This window comes from Sander lucioperca, chromosome 2 (genome assembly GCF_008315115.2).
Source record: "Sander lucioperca isolate FBNREF2018 chromosome 2, SLUC_FBN_1.2, whole genome shotgun sequence".
In the NCBI taxonomy this organism is placed as follows: Eukaryota; Metazoa; Chordata; class Actinopteri; order Perciformes; family Percidae; genus Sander; species Sander lucioperca.
The window spans coordinates 8,787,826-8,804,511 of record NC_050174.1 but is presented as its reverse complement, the minus strand read 5'-3'; the positions used below and the strand labels follow the sequence as shown (position 1 = coordinate 8,804,511).

Sequence of the window (16,686 nt, the reverse complement as noted above, 5' to 3'; positions counted from 1 at the left end):
TGCCAGATGGCTCCACAAATATGAATGTTAAAAACTATATGAAAAACTATTTTTACCTTTTTCGCTGTGCCCCAGCTTTCCTGATGATGACTCAGGCCGGGCTAGCTGTTATAACCCAGATCTGCCTGACCAAGACACCCTAATGCTGATGGCCACCCTGCTGCCAGGCCAACCGGAGGACAGAGAAGCCTCCTTCAATGTTGTAGAAAGAGCCCCAGCCCCAGAAAGAGGCGAGAGGCCCCTGGTCCAAACTCAAACTGGAGGGCCCCAGACTTGGGTCAACACAGACTTCTATGCGCAAGTCAGCAATGTGATGCCCTCCGGGGGCGTGGTACTGTCTCCTGGCCAGCAACTCAGAGTCCAGGAGAGCACCTTAGCCACAGAGGAGAAAACACAAAAGAAAGAAAAAAAACACAAATGGAGTGAGGACACTGAGGACAATAAGCAGAAGGAGCTGCAGTTTCAGCTACTGGTAGTGGATCCAGAAGGAAGCGGCTACACCACAGAGAGCAATGCCTGGCGGATCAGCCCTCCCCCTAGCTCCCCCATGCCTGGCGAGGGTTATCAACCCATACACCCTCAGCCAGTGGAGACCAAACCTGCAGCCACAGCAGAGGATAATCAGTCGCCTTACATTCTTCCTGACTCTCCCCAATCCCAGTTCTTTGCTCCTGTTGCAGACTACACAGTGGTACAGGAAGTGGACAGTCAACACAGTCTGCTCCTCAACCCGCCCCCCTGCCAGTCTCCCCCTCCCTGCCTGCCAGAGCACCCACTCAAGGCCATACCTGCTATGCCTGTGGGGTACATCACCCCAGAACTGCTGGGGAACCTCTCACCCTAAAATGACAATGCCATCAGGCCTTTTAAGGATCATGAAGTCCCTAGCAGTCACAAAAGCCTGTTTCTACCTGATTCCTGCTGGAAACCAAATAACTTGCAGCACACAGTGTGGATTAGAGTGTACAGGCATTTGTTTTCAGAGGGTGCTGAAAAGGCAGAGTTGAAAAGCTACCAAGGTGTATTCTTGACTCTTTTACATCTGCTACATCACTTAATTTGATGCATAGGCAGCCAGAAGTAAACACCACAAACCTGCTCTATTTGTTGACATCCATGCATAAGACACACACAGATAGTAGGCTGCGACTGTGATTGTAATGAGTCAAAAGGCATTAGCTTACTGCTAAACTGCGTTGGATCACATTACATATCTGGCTAATTGTGTTTAGAGCAATGGCATTGTAGAAGTCTTAATGTTAAAGAGAGATGTCAGTGTATGATTGATCGGGAGAAGCACATTCTAGTCATGTTTTTCACACTACACCAAGAAGAAGCTGTCATTAATACCTCTTGCTGGAAGAGATGTTTTGCCGCTCAATTGTGGCTTATTTTGTATTCTTATATTTGTTATCACATTGTCATCTTATTAGTACTTTAAGGAAAGTCCAACCTAAAATGCAGTTGAAAACACTACTATGCAATTATACCTTGCATTCCTGGCTTCATTTTATGTAATGGTATGCTGTTCACATTACCATGAATATGTAGCCAAACGTAGATTATATGATGTCAAGATATTTTTATCTATCTACAATAGAGTTTATTAGAATAAATACTTTCAACAACTGAAAAGAACATACATTACAAATGTGCACACACATACATAAGTCACTGGGGCAAAAGGCATTCTGGGAAATGAAGGAAATCACTAACTGAAGTAAAAGTAGAGGTGACGAATAAAAGGGAAATCAAACCAATTGATCTAATTCCTGGAATGCATTGGATATTACAGACTGATAATACAATTTGCAGCATAGAATCATTTATTCCATTTTATTCTGACATGCATACTGACATGTTGCTTAGAGTGCTGAACAGCCATTCTTGTGGTAAGAGGAATAATTTATTCAGATTCATTCACAGCTGGGAGCCGCCCAGTACAAACAGTGCTTTGGTATACTGAGCACCACCAAGTGCCTTGCTCAAGGGCACATTGATATAGTTATTTCGCAGAAGGGAAGGGACACAGATACACACCTAGCAGTTATTGAATTTCGTCTTTTGACTGCAGCCAAGTCTCACCTTTACAACCAGCACTCACTCATATAAACTAAACCTTAATGAGCAAGCTTTCTACTTAGGAGTTTTCTTCTCATGTTTCATCGTTATTGCAGGGACAGCAACTGGAACAAGTTGAAAGACTGTGAAAGTATTTAAAAGATGTAATTAGCTAACATTTTATAGTTACTTAAGTACACGTTATCAACCTGTGCCTATGATAATGTTATTGGCTTGCCATTTCTGTGCTAGGATTTGTGCATTTATGTATTGCTATGTACAGGCAAGTGCTGCTATGTATAGGTGAATTGTTGTAAAGCCTCTCTGTTCATAGATCCATGACTAAAAACCTGCACGTGCACGAACACAGTAACATACATGCATAAGCACACACTACATCAAAAACATTTGCCTTAATTGATATTTAATGTTGCCTTCCTGACGTAGTCATAAATAATGAGCTGAAAATTGTCGAAGAAAATAGTTGCAAGGGTAAAAATGTCCTTAAACCGTCACTTGCACATTTCGGATCATGCTCATAAAGCTGACCACAATTTCCAAACCAAAAATGTTGTTCAGGGCTAGTGCTGAAAGACTTTAAATTTCAAGTGGCGGTTTGATAGAGCGACAGATACAATTTTGAGTATTTTTGGTCAGGCATACTAGGTAATATGTGGGTAATTAGGCATGGATTCCTAGTTACTTTGCACCCATACTTTTCTTAGAATAACCACATTTAGGACAAAACCTTGGACAGAATCTGTTGCTTAATTATTTATTTAGTCAGATTAGCTTGTGGTGTAAGCTTGCCCTTGGTTCATTGACCGTATATGCTTTTTTATAATGGCCTGTGTGGGTGAGAGGGTAGCAGAGGAAACCTGTTGTCAGGTTTTTAGGCTCCTCATATGTTTTCATCCTATGAATTCTATCATAAAGACTTTTACAATATGCCAATAACAAACACAGCAGCATTGCATATTGTATACAATAAGCTGTCTAAGCTTAGGCTAATAGAGGTTGTGCGATATATGTATGGTTTTGTGATGCAACATAATTAATTTTCATTACAGCGAGTCTATAATTGAGTCTGAAGTATTGTTATTGTGTAACATCAAGGCAGCCTCCAAATGAGCACAACACAGCAAAACATACTTCACCGTGCAAAGGAAACACATCCTGCCTTTGAACTGTGTTGCTGTGGAATCCTCCTTAAGATAAACAGGCTAAGCAGATAGAATAGGTATTTTGTATTAGACAATCCAATGAAGAAGAGAGACAAAGTAAGAGCCATAAAATGACAATTTTTAAAACTGTGAATATGATAGATATGTGCCATTTTTCTCTTTCTGTCTCTCAGAGCTCAGTGTCCTGTTGTTTCTGCCTAGTGCTGATGATACCAGCAATGCAATGCAATGCTGTTGCAGAAATGTCTTAATATATTTGCTAGTGCTGTAAAATTACAAGTATATATATTTTTATGTCAATAATGTTACTAATCACAATATGTTGCTGCTCGGTACATGTATATTTCCTGCATTTAGCCTTACTGTAGTGGGAAGGGGTCATTCAAGAGAGTGCAACAATCTCTGTATTGTGTGTATGTTTGGTGATAAAACCTTCAAATTGAATGATACTGAAAATGTTTTGCCTGGGAGAAATGGGAAGGTTTGGTTCAGCTATCTGATCAGTCATCAGGAGCAACAATAGGACAGTTTTGCCCCAAATGTATAGTCACCTAATGATGCTCATCCAACGTTCAGTGTTCAAACCCATCCAAAGATCCCCACAAGGCTTTCTGTGTACATGAAGGAAGATTAGATAATTGTGTGTGTGTGTGTGTGTGTGTGTGTGTGTGTGTGTGGGGGGGGGGGGGGTGGCTATGGTTCTTTTTCAATTGTACTGTGGTAATTGTGAATGTGTGCAAATACTGGAATACGCAATGCAATTACGATATCAAGGAAAGTTGTAAAAACAAATAACGTTAAATCACTGAAAGGGTTTTTTTCAAAGGTTACAGCGAGGAAGATAAATCTGAGGTGCATTTTTTGTTCAAGCTTACTGTACAGGTGTTTACTACATTGTGTCTGCAATTTTCTTTTTGCCAGTACACAATGAGCCCATTCTTAACCTAGTGTAAAAGTTTGCAACTGTTATTTCAAGCTTATAAATGTCAGACACTTTAGAGCAAGCACTTTGTACACACACACACATATATATATATATATATATATATATATATATATATCTGATGTTAAAAATAGTATTCATTTTTTAAATATTGTGTGTTTTGGACTAAATTAAGTCTATGAATTACCTGATATTAAAACAGCATTATTTTTTTTTTTATTCCGCACAATAATTAGACAATGAGGAACTTTCAATATCGATAAGCTTCAGTTTTGTCCTGCAGAGTTTATGTTTATGGGACATATGTTACACTACCAGATTGATAGAATGATGTACTGTAATGGAGTATTTAATGTTTGCTATAAAATGTATGGATACATAGAGCAGATAGATATAGTCTTTTATAAAGTAATATCAAAATATAGGCAGAGTGAAATAGTTACACTGTAACTCTACACTCTTAGAGTTCTCCCACTATGTGATTTCAGCATTTCATTATTGCAAAAGTGCATTTGAAGGGGCTACAGTGTTTTATAATGATGTCTTTTGGCCTTCAGCTTCTTGGTTTTGTGTCAGCTTTTGTCGCTCGATGAAGCCTGGAAGTAATCTTGAGTGCTGGAATTCGTGCTGGTTGAAACTCTTCACCAAAGAGCGTTTAGTCAGACATTTTTTTCCAGTTGTTAAGGAAATAGTATAATTCTTGACTTGATTACATCTGCGGGCTTTTTATGACTATAGCCAGTTGCTCCACTCTATATTTCTATCCATGTGTTATTTATTTGTCTGCTTAGAGCCCTCAGATCACCCCACCACCTCATCAGACCACAGTGGATGGGGCAGCATGAGTTATGTGTGCACTGTTATTCTCTGACGTGTTATCCAGGCTCGTAAAACTAGAAATATTCTACTTGTCAGAATTGGTAATGGCTGCATTATGCATCGCAAGTGTAAAAACCTCAAACCTAAAATGTATCAGTTTGTATCAGCTTCATTCATTGATATGACTGCTCCATATTTCCAGCCCCCCTTGGCCTTGGAGCCACTGTTCTTGTCTGTTGGCTGCTGTTTTACTCAAGGCCAAGAACTGTGTTGATCTTTGATGATTTGATATTGTTCTCTTATCAGTTGAGCCTTTCTGGTTTTGTGTGTGCGATCAATAAGCTTTCAACAAGTTACACAATAAATGTATACAGCATCTTAATCATATTGTGCATGTCTTTTTTTGTAATCAGTTGTCCTTAAAAATAAAAGAAAACATTTAAACTGATTTTAAATTGTTAATTCCAAAGAATGTTTGTGTTTCTAAACACTCCTTAAATTGGACACAGTATTTAAAAGTGCTGTAGGTAGGATTGCGAAGATCCAGGACTTAGCCAAAAAATGTGAACATCGACAACTTCTCAGTCCCTCCCCTCTTTCTGCTAAAGCCCAAAACGGTCTCCTAAGCCCCTCCCCCCATAAGGGAGAATGAATGTGTGTGCATGAGCAATGATTGACATGCAGTTAGACACCCCCCCCTGGCCCTGATTGGTGGATCTGAACAGGGAGCTGTGGATTTTTGCAAATCGCACTACAGGCTGTAGGTGGTGCCAGAGGAGCCAGATCTTTTTTTTTTTTTAATTAACTGCTTCATGTAGTTCTACTCAAACATAGGGTCAGTTTCAGCAAATAAAGTTAGTTTTATAAGTCTTACCTACTGCACCTTTAATTAACCCAATAATCTAATGTGAGTGTTGGAAAAGCAAAAGTAAACTAGAACTGCAAGCAGTTATGATGGGGTCCAAGCCTCCCGGTGCCAGTCGCCCCCGACGACCCAGGGAGCGTGCGAAAGTGGGACCCAAAGCGTGACGGTGGTGAGGCAAACGTCACTAAATATCGAGAGGTGTGAGCCGCAAGGTCTGCGGTACATTGCCATTGCAAATATCCCATTAACATTGATTGAGCAAAAGGGCCAAAACTGGTTTAGTTGATTATGGCTACGTTCACACCGCAAGTCTTATTGCTTAATTCAGATTTTTTGCTCAGATCAGATTTTTTGTTTGGCTGTTCACATTACCTTTCAAAATGTGGCCTATATCAGATTCCAGTGTAAACTGTTTGCGGTTTTGAACTGACCCGCATGCGCAAAAGAACAATAACAATGACATCAGACGCAGCACGTTGTTGCACTAAAATTAGGGAGGTTATGGAGGAAGTAAGCATTTTCGCTTTTATTTCAAAATGTTTGTTAAATGGCAGCCGTAACATTAATGAGCAGGTGCTGAGGAGAAGAATGAAGAGAAAGAAAGCCGAATTGGCTGTTTTGGCCTTTTGCAGGGTTATGAATGCAAATTCACTACAGAGGTCTGTGTGGATGCAGAGACGAAGCCAGGAGTGGTGGGACTGTGTTGTAAATAGCTTCACAGTGATGCAGTTTATTCAAAACTTTCGGATGCCTAGTCAAGTTTTTTAATTTTACTGTCAGCGCGTAATTGTGAGACATGTCGATGTAGATTGACGTAAAAGTCGTATCAAATCCGCCTTGGTTGTTCACACTGCGGCCACATTGAAAAAAAATCTGACCTGGGTCTGATTCAGGACCACATATGGAAGTGGTCTATATCTGATTTGAAAAATTCAGATCTAGGCAAGATTTGAGTGTTCACACGACTTCTGAAGAAGTCTGACCAGGGGTCTCATTTATAAAACTGTGTGTAGGATCCTTACTAAAAGTGTACGTGCACCCAAAAGCCAAAAATGGCGTACGCCAAAAACAATTCAGATTTATAAAGTGTGCGTACGTGGATCAGCCTCTTATCCCACCCTGTACACGCCCATTTTTAACCATAAATAGTCAATGCAAAGCACCTCATGAATGCTGATAAGTATGTTAATGACACTGGCAGTCACCGAATCGTGTCGAATCATGACGACTGGCGGAGAAAAAGCAAAAAACCTCTCAGACGCTGGTGAATTGCTGCCAATTGAATTATAATTTCGGCCTGTTGTCGCACAGTGTAGGGAAACCTGATCTATAGACTACCTTTATTAATAATATCTTCCAAAACGGCAGGCATTACGGCACTCGGGGACAGCTTCGATATACCAGACCTATATGATAAGATTTAACCGAACTATACTGTATAGTATATCCAAACAAGCCTTAGTGATAAAGGTGAAGATTATATATAATATTTGTTTAAAAAAAACCCACTTAGCTGGCTATTTCCCTCTGAAAACAGCCGGTTTCCCCCAGAGTGGCGAGGACCTGTATTTGGACCGGGATGGCACGGTTCCGGCGCGTTGTCCTCTCTACTGGATCCAATTCAGTACATAGATCCAAGAGCGCAGCTTTATGGAATTTAAATCGGCATATTAGCCAATCATCATCATGGTCCCTGAAGCCTTTTTCTCTTCTGATTCTTCCAAAGGGGGTTAGTCCTCCTGCAGGGCCAGCAGTGCCATCATGCAGCATTACGCACGGGGGTCACCGCAGTATTAATGTTATGTTGTATTATATGTATTAATGTTTACAACAATTTTTTTTTTTTGATTGTTAACACCTTGCCAAAATCACAGCATTAACTGTTGGTATCCCCCACCCCGAGATACAATTTGAAGACTAATAGGCAAACACACTTTTCTTCATGCAGGTTTTGTCACGAACAGTATTAAAGTGCGGACCGATAACGAGGACATTAAGTGTAACGATTGCGCGAGAGCTTAACTGTATTTCCAGACTCCTGGTCACTTGACCCCAGATTTGGGCCACTTTTGCCTGCAGTCTGAACACAGCCTATAGCGCGCCCTAATGGCCGATCTTTACCAAATTTGGTACAGAGCATCGTAGTGGGATGTTGAACAATAATCTCAAGTTTTTTGCTGATAGCATTTCATTTGGCCGACATATGATAAAGTTCGTATTTGGTAGCTAGGAAATTTAGTTTGGTCGTCAAATGCGCATACTTTAACGTAGCAAAATTGTTTGGCCATGGCCGGGTTGGTTCTGTGGGTAGAGCAGGCACACATATACTTGGAGGTTTATGCCTCGACGCAGAGGTCCCGGGTACCGACCTGTGACGATTTCCTGCATGTCTTCCCCCTCTCTCTCCCCTTTCTCACCTAGCTGTCCTATCAACATAAAGGCGGAAAAGCCCAAAAAATAATCTTAAAAAAAATGTAACTGGCCAAACTCGGTTCAAAAGACCTCCTTAACTCACTGCCAACTGTGTCATTACTGTACAACAACATTCGAGGTCGGGAAATTCTGACTAGAATCTGAGTATGACCATGTCAGGCTAGCTGTTTACATGACATGTATCAAATTTTATGAATATTGTCATATTCGGAATAATAGTGGAATATTGGTGTGCATGTAAACGTACTGAATGACAGAAAAGGATGTTAATGAAGAAAATGTACTGCCCACTGTAGTCTGAGATTACAAATGCAAGAAATAGATCTGTGTCTGAGAGAGGAAAATAGGAATTGTGTGTATGGTTGTGTAGTGGTTGTAGGGTGGAGAATCTGAACTTGTATGTGAGCAACACACGGGTACTGTGTGTATGGTCGTGTGCGTGTGTGTGTGTGTGTGTGTGTGTGTGTGTGTGTGAGAATGAGTTCACAAGTGTGTGATTGTCTCTCTCACTCCCTCTCTCTCTTGCTGCTGGAGTAAGTGGAGAATAACGGCTGTAGGAACAGTTGTGCATCGGGGGAAAGCATATCGGACAATTAAGACAGAGGCTGCTCTGTGTGGGGCTGATTGAATCAGAGAGACAGCTACTCACAGATCTTCGTCTCGGGACATTGCAGGTAATTACCCATAAGTCACTGTTCCCCTGTATTGGATCTTCAGCCCAATTACGCCCACACAGGCAGTCCACCTCGGTCTCATTTATTACCTCCGGTTGCTTGTTGACCTTTTCAGACACACAGTCAGAAAGGCAATTCAGATACATTGAACTGAGAAAAGGTCTTGAAGACAATTACACAGGTTTCAAGCTGTAAGTTCACATTATTATATACAAAGTATTAGCATAGAAAAATGAGCACAAAGTACAAACAAAATAAACACACACCCACAAACCAAATGGGCAGTTTTTTATTTAAATAGAATTAAAGCTATTTTCTTTCATTTTCTATTTTATTTTCTATCGTTGCAGTCTATCATCAATATTATCAATACAAAAAAAGATTTAACAAGTGTATCATTAATCAACAATATGTTTATGCATATATGTCAAACCAGCTGTATAGTTGAGGAACCAAAATACTGTAAGTAAAATCACAACGGACCCAACGGATTTTTTTGTTTTTGTTTTGTTTTTCATTGTCCATTTTAAATTAGTTACACTTAAAGGTCCCATGGCATGAAAATTTCATTTAATGAGGTTTTTTAACATTAATATGAGTTCCCCTAGCCTGCCAATGGTCCCCCAGTGGCTAGAAATGGCGATAGGTGTAAACCGAGCCCTGGGTATCCTGCTCTGCCTTTGAGGAAATTAAAGCTTAGATGGACCGATCTGGAATCTTCCTCAATAGCATTTAAAGCTACAGACACAAAAATGCCACATCCTAAGGAAAGCTCATTGTGGGACTGGCTCTAGTGGCTGTAATTCTGCACCAAGGCTGGATTTTGGGAAAGAGACTTCAGATACAGTATTAGGGGACCGCTAAGGCCTATATAAAAGCATCCAAAAAGCAGCATGTCATAGGACCTTTAAGTGAAAGCATTCCCCTGTAGACTACTCTTGCAAACATTTCAAGCTGGCACTCGACATGTGGCATACATGCTTTCTCATGTGCATGCAAAATCAGAATAGATAGTTAGTTAGAACCACTGGAATTGAAATTGCATGTGTTGGTACATGTGGACATAGGAAACTATAGAAAGAGGGTTAATATGCATGATCCTTGAACATACAAGAGTAATTCATCAGAATGGAAAAGCCACTTTAGTTAATGATTTTAGGTGAAGAGGCACTCTGTTAAAAATAGGTGGAGCTGTCAAATAACTGGTAAGCCTGTGAGGCCAGCAAGGAGGACAAGTTCATCAGTAAACTCACCAGCTGTTGAGAGTGTTGTAGTGGTTTATAGTGTAGATCTTCATCGCCATCTACTGACAAATAATAGGCAGAACAGCTTAATAGCGCCCTTTCTTTACCTAAATCTCCAAAATATATTTTAGTTAAAACAGTTTATTAACAGCATAATGGGCATAAAGGCTTAATATATGTGTATTACTGGACTTTAATGCATGCTACAGACTTTCTATGAAGATCATAAATGTGCAAGTATTGTGGGTAATATAACCCCTTCTTCTTTGTTGAAGTAACACGCATCCAACTTCTCAGGCACGTGCAGGATAGTTGCCAAATACCACCAAGAGTCCCTCTCCCCTGCCTCAGACCCAGCAATTCTTCGTACACAGCAAATTTGTAAGTCAGTATGCAGTCATGGTCAACTTTTATGTTCCAACTTTACCAAGAACACACACACAAACTCAAAAAGTAACTCAACCATCTTTATTCAACTCTCAATTTCCATGTTTGACAGCCTTAACATAATACAGTTCTCTGTACAAGCATCAGATTTTCAAGGTGATTATTATCTTCCCGCAGAAACCTTCATTAAGTACTGAGTGTATTCCAACCATCATTCATTGCTCCACTTTCATTTCCCCTCTGCCCTTTTCTAAACAATAGAGTCATGAATTTTTTTAAGCAAGCCTTGTATAAATGTGTGTAATTTGCAACCTCCAAAGCAAATCCAGAAAATGCAAAGAAAACATACAGGAACATGGTATTCAACATTTGAAATGTGGTAAAATATACTCCTGCCATATGTTTAAGCTTGCAGACTTAAGTAAAAAAAAACATTACGTTACATAGCCTGGTTGACACCAGACCCTTCTCAGTTGTAACTTGCAGAGCAAATCTCAAATTTGCCAGAAGTTCGTCAGGGTTTTCCCAGGCTAGCCATTACATGTAATCAAGAACAATGATCAATAGCATGCGCTACAGACAAACACATCACTGGGATAAACTTGATTTGCTTTAAAATGTTTTTTTATGACTTATTTTGCTTTCAGGTAATTATCTAACTCCCTGTCTAAAGAATCTATCTTATTTTTTTCTGTTCCCTCAAATATTCTTGGATACTGAACTTTGAGATGTTTAAAGCATTTATCATGTTCCTAAACTACCCTCTCCTCTCTCTCCTGCCTGACTTCATACAGACGCCACTAGAGCGTAGTTTCTGCGCCTGGTTTCATAAAGGATGGAGAGAGCAAAATGGAGGAGGTCATTTGTGAACATGACAACTACACTTCTGAGAAAGGATGAGAGCAACTCACTGACAGACAAGCGGAGACAGGTGAAACAAGTCATATATTCTTTAAGGCTTAGTCAAATTATTTGCATACCTGTTGCCAAATGTTACAAGTTAACAAGCCGCCAATGCATGTTTTACTTGATGTGTTTATCTACTTTGTTTAATCTTTATCAGTGTGATCTCGGACTCATGTTCATCTATCTCATATGCCTGCTGTCAGGGACTGCCCTGCCCTCTCCCAGGGTAATACTTGTTGGTAAAAAGAGCGCTTGGTCCCGATGTTTCTGGTATTAATATGAGGCTGATATCAGAGCCAGCTTACAGCTGCTCTCATCCTCAGCTCACACCTTGGGGTCAGGCTCATTGGGCTGGCTGAGGCTGCTGTCAGGCAGCAGGAGGCGAGCGTCACTGTCAGGTCTCCACAACATTAATGGCTGTATCGCCTCTGGGCCCGTGTCACTGTCAGGAGGCGGGCAGCGCCTCATCACAGTGTCACAGACCGACCAGTTGCTCACTCCCTGCATCGCCAAACAGCCTGCGTCAGTGTCAGCATCAGCTGGCTTTAGGAGAGGCTGCATTGTCAGAGCCTGCTCTCCACTGTCAGCTGTACTTTGACTTTCATCTAGCCTCATTTACTCAGGGCCTCAAAGGGACCTGATGGGCCTCCTGTGACATCTGCGTCTGGCCTACATCTAAATTATGTTGCCCAACACCTTGCTGGCCAGCGCCATCATGGCTTCCATGGTGATGACCATGGTTGTGATCATGGCCACGGGGGTGAACACCATGGTTAACCCCATAGTGATGACCGTGGTGGTGACCATGACCATGACCGTGACCATGCCCAGTGTCTTCCTGTACAGCTGGGGTAGCGTCTGTGTCAGGCTGTGCATCTGCTTTCCCCGTGCACCCTTCTGGTGTCTCAGTGCTCTGTGGAAAAATTAGGAGAGGAGAAATGACAACAGAGCCAAAATAGATGTCAGTGTATTAGAGCTTATCTTTGATTAAATGTGTTACCAACATACTATGTGAGGACTTAAGCGTGTTTAATTTAATGCATACTGTTGCAGTTATGTGTGGTCTATACCTCATGAGTGCAGTCCCCACATATGCGTTTGCAGTAGGTGTCTTTGATCGCACCCTCAACATGGCCTTGTCCAATGATGGAGTATGGAAGAGATATGTGGTGGGTGAGACGGCCACACCTGATGGCAAATTGATAAAAAAAATTATGAGGATCAGAAAAAAGAAAAGTGATTTGCTTTTGAAAATATGAATGAACTACCCACTACAGGTAACAAACCTGTCATAAATGAGAAAGTCATCTTTCTGTCCACTCAGTGTCTTCCAGACATCAGGCTGTTGCTCGTCCTGTTTGTAGAGTGTGATGTTCTCTGACAGTCTCTGTGCCAGCATGGTGTGCAGGCGCCGTGCTTGCTCCGTCTGCTGGTTAACGACCATGTAGACCACATCCTTCAGACCCTGACCCTCCAGCTTCTGGCGCAGGTCATCCATTCTGCTCAAACAAGGGAAATCCGAGTTTAATAATATCTAATACCATTACTGTAACATTTCCTGACTAACAAAGCAGTGTGAATGACATGCTTTGCCATAGATTTTTGGGCTTCTGTGGTGATGCAATGTAAAGTCATGTTTTTTCTTGAAAGGCAGAAGTGCATAACAAGATCTCAAGATGGACATAGGCTAACACATGATGAGCACATACCTGGAAGCCTGCACCAAGCAGAACAATCAGCTGGCCTGGAAAAGGGCCAGCACCGTCACCTGGCCCATCGCTCCATTCATAGGCTCCACCTCCCCTATCTTCCAAGCTGGAGGCAGCTGACAGCGAGGCCCACCCCCGTCACTCTCTGCACCGCCCCCATGGAGCAGGCAGAGAGTGATGAGTAGGCTAAGGCACGCCCACATCCCTGTGGTGCCTCCTCACTACTCCAACCTGCTGAGCAAAGAGACAGAAGGGAGTGGTGGGGGGATGGAGAAGTTGGGGAAGGGGTGAAAGAGGACAAAAGGAGAGAACATCAGAGATTGGTCAAACTCAGCAGAGAAAAGTGATAGGATTGTACAAAAGGTCAGAGAAGGGTTATAATTTTTACATTCTTCAAATAGGGATCCTCCCAAACTGACTGAATAAAGCTATAGAAGGGAGACTGTGCAACTAGAAGAGTAAGCAAAGCCGTTTATTTAAGATTCCCAAATCTGTGCTCATGTTGTTTCTATACGAATGTAAGCTTGTGGATACACAGTAATTACTAAGAAACAGCATGCAGTTGAACAAGATGTATGCTTGAGTGTTGAAAGCATACGTTTAAAATGTCTGTCTGCAATGTATTACCACATGCCAAGGTTATGTATGTGATACCAATGTAATGACAAGGTTACTTCATATAGAAAATGGTACATTGATATGCAGCATACCCAATGAAAGGTATTGTGCAATACCCTTAGGTCCTGTGTCTCAGTATTTATCTATTTACTGTAGCTGTAAAAGGAAACACCAATAAATACATTTTGCTTTCTGGGTATTTGTGGCATTTTAAGTAACTTGATGCAGTGTAATGAATTCTGTTACTTACCCTTTGGTTAAAAGGTTTCGTTCTCTGTGCTCAGCTCTGCGTTGTTGGAACTCCTTGAACAAAAACAAGTCTCTTCCTCCACTGCTCCCCCCTTTTATACTCTGCCTGTTGTTTTTCTATCTGGAGGTAGGACAAAGTTCAAGCCCAGCTGTGGCTGTATCTGATGCCTACACTTTTTTAAGTTAAAAAAGTCACAGTGCATGCAATACCCTTGTTGACAGGATACAAACACTTTTAATGAAAGTTTCGTAGCAACTGGCAGTTTGACAAATTCCTTCAGGAGAATAGTGTGAGAAGAAAGACTTGCCTCTGGCCGGTTAAAATACTTTGTATGTCAGCCCTGGAGATAGTGCATGCATTTGCTTTGTAAAACAAATGTAGGCCTTATGCTATTACATTGTGTTAAGCAGGCTTTATTATTGAGGTGTATTATGAGTCTACAATAACATGGTAGAACATTGTGCAATTCTGTTTTTCACGGTCAGCTCAGAGAGGGGAAGTGAAAAAGGACAGAGGATGGGACTCTGGTCAGTTTCCAGCATGTCTCTGCAGAGTCCACAAAAAACACAGCAGGACAATATGAACAAGTGACACGATTTAAGCATTCCTGCTGGCACTTAGATACACATGGACAGTAAAAGTAGGAAAATATTAACAGGGTATTGTAAAGTACTGAACATGGGAGATCAAGTGAGCACGTTATGTATAGTTAAGGGCAGGCCAAAAAAAACCCAATTAATTAGAAAAGAGGAACTTAGAAAATGAAATGATGAAGATCATATTGCAGATATTTAGGAGGAACGAAGAACCACAAAAGACAGTAGCTTCATCACAAAAAATCTATAAAATCCATTAGCTGCTGAAGCTAATTTACAGCTTCAGGCGCATTACCAAATTATTCCAGTTATTATCAGTGTATTTTTTTGTTTAACCTGTACCCTGAGTTAAAATCCTCAAAATCCAATCAGGCAGGTTAGATTGTCTGTCTGCAGATATGGGCCATGCAGTTTGAGATAATAAGAGCACTGTTAATTATTCAGTTCAAGGCAAGTTTAGAACAGCAAATGTTAGTGACATTGTGTTTTAACAAACAATAAAATACATTTCAACACAGTGTGAATAGAAGTAACTATCTGACAGGGGATGGACACAATAAAAGAAACACCTGCACAATAGACAATCTTAAACAATCGCCCTGCAATAAGTTCTATATTTGCAGCTTATTATAATCATGTTTCTTCTTCTCAATAGTGATTTTTAGGGTGTATTTTGTAGTGTGGTTGGCTTGGGTTTCCAAGTAGCATAGGTCTTCCTGCACCCCCTGTATAACTCTACAAGATTTACCACTTTAAGTTTTCATAATTAAATATTTAGGTTAGTAGTAAAGACATTTGGAACACACAAAGCTCCTGCTACTTGTGCTTATTTCTGGAGTTCTGCCAGGAACACTTGAGACACTAACTGTAGCAAAGTTAGTTTACTTGGTGGCATGCTTTAACATTTTGGAATGCACTTTGCTGCCGGAATACACAAGCGAGAGATCAGTGTCCAAAAACACCACCTGATCGGTTGCATTGAGATGTAACGACTGTGGTGTAGTGTCAGCTGATACAGCAGAGAATGACCTTTGACCTGCCAGACTAGTTTTCTATGACCCAGTGTTACTCATTTACAGTGTCTGGCACTGTGACAAATGCTCTTTATCAGGGCACACTGACCTGCATATAACAATGCATATCAGTTCAAGAGATATGAATTGATAATAGTATATATTGATAACACTAAACTACACTAAAACACTAAAAAACAGGTTGTGCAATATTTTAGAAACCTATGTCAGCATAAAAAATTCTTAGAGATATTTTACACTTGGGTGTTGTCTTCTCAGTTTGGTGCAACTGACAAGAATTACAATCATGCACCATGCTACAGTATATGCCTCCCACTCAAACTGCTAATGTTACTGTAACTCCTTTTCTTATTATATCACATCGTCTACCTGTATGGTGCACCCTGCCATACAGTTCATACATGTTTTCCCTTTCATACTATGTCTGTGCTTGTAATTTGTAACATATGATAAAAACACGCACCATTATGTACAGTTTGTACAGTTCACTCCTACTGTCTATAATTTGCAACACTGTAAACATTCATTCATTTATTGCATCATCATTTGTACTTTGCACCTCCCTTTATTCTAAATGTATATGTTTTTCAACTTTTAATTTGTTTTACTTTGGCACAAACATATTGGGATTAATACAATTCTGTATTATCTGATGTCCCCTGATTTTAACCTTATATAAAGTTATGCATGCCGAGACATGTATTGAGTACTGAAAGCAAACTTAGTTATGATAGGCCCTACTTTAAGTAGCTTAAAATTAATGCCTCTTCCTAAATCTTATTTGAATGCAGGACTTTTTAAAAAAAATAATATCTATCTTGTATTTTAATGATAGGAAGGATGCATTGCCATTCTTATTACTATTAAATAAATAGATAATGTAATGTATATTACAGTTTTTTTTCGATTGCTAAACGACAGTGGGCACAACTGGAGCTACATGTGCAAAACTCTAACTACAGT

General features: G+C 40.5%; 2 protein-coding genes and 1 long non-coding RNA gene across 5 annotated transcripts in view; 2 read left to right on the top strand and 1 right to left on the bottom strand.

The window, feature by feature from the left end:
• The window catches only part of ghra (growth hormone receptor a), a 28,937-nt gene extending 25,179 nt beyond the window's left edge, over nucleotides 1–3,758 (top strand). Inside the window, exon 10 of the mRNA XM_031305905.2 lies at nucleotides 76–3,758. Coding sequence (XP_031161765.1) covers nucleotides 76–844 — 769 coding nt within the window. The 3' untranslated portion in view covers nucleotides 845–3,758. The remainder of the gene's footprint in view (nucleotides 1–75) is intronic.
• Nucleotides 3,759–10,387: 6,629 nt separating this feature from the next.
• On the top strand, nucleotides 10,388–11,483 carry LOC116054380. The gene is made up of 2 exons (XR_004106053.2): nucleotides 10,388–11,061; nucleotides 11,145–11,483. It is a non-coding gene; the product is annotated as an uncharacterized LOC116054380 (long non-coding RNA).
• On the bottom strand, nucleotides 11,281–14,332 carry LOC116054379 (selenoprotein P). Of its 3 annotated transcripts, none has more exons than XM_031305907.2 (5): nucleotides 14,094–14,332; nucleotides 13,226–13,456; nucleotides 12,803–13,015; nucleotides 12,587–12,704; nucleotides 11,281–12,429 (listed from the first exon to the last, which is right to left on the bottom strand). In XM_031305907.2, exons 2-5 carry the CDS (start codon nucleotides 13,426–13,428, stop codon nucleotides 11,836–11,838), a joined length of 1,128 nt encoding a protein of 375 aa, XP_031161767.1. In that variant the 5' UTR covers nucleotides 13,429–13,456; nucleotides 14,094–14,332; the 3' UTR covers nucleotides 11,281–11,835. The 3 variants fall into 3 exon arrangements, with proteins under 3 accessions (XP_031161767.1, XP_031161768.1, XP_035847730.1); XM_031305908.2 differs by having other exon boundaries at nucleotides 13,226–13,459; nucleotides 14,094–14,229; XM_035991837.1 differs by having other exon boundaries at nucleotides 11,860–12,429.
• Nucleotides 14,333–16,686: the final 2,354 nt, after the last annotated feature.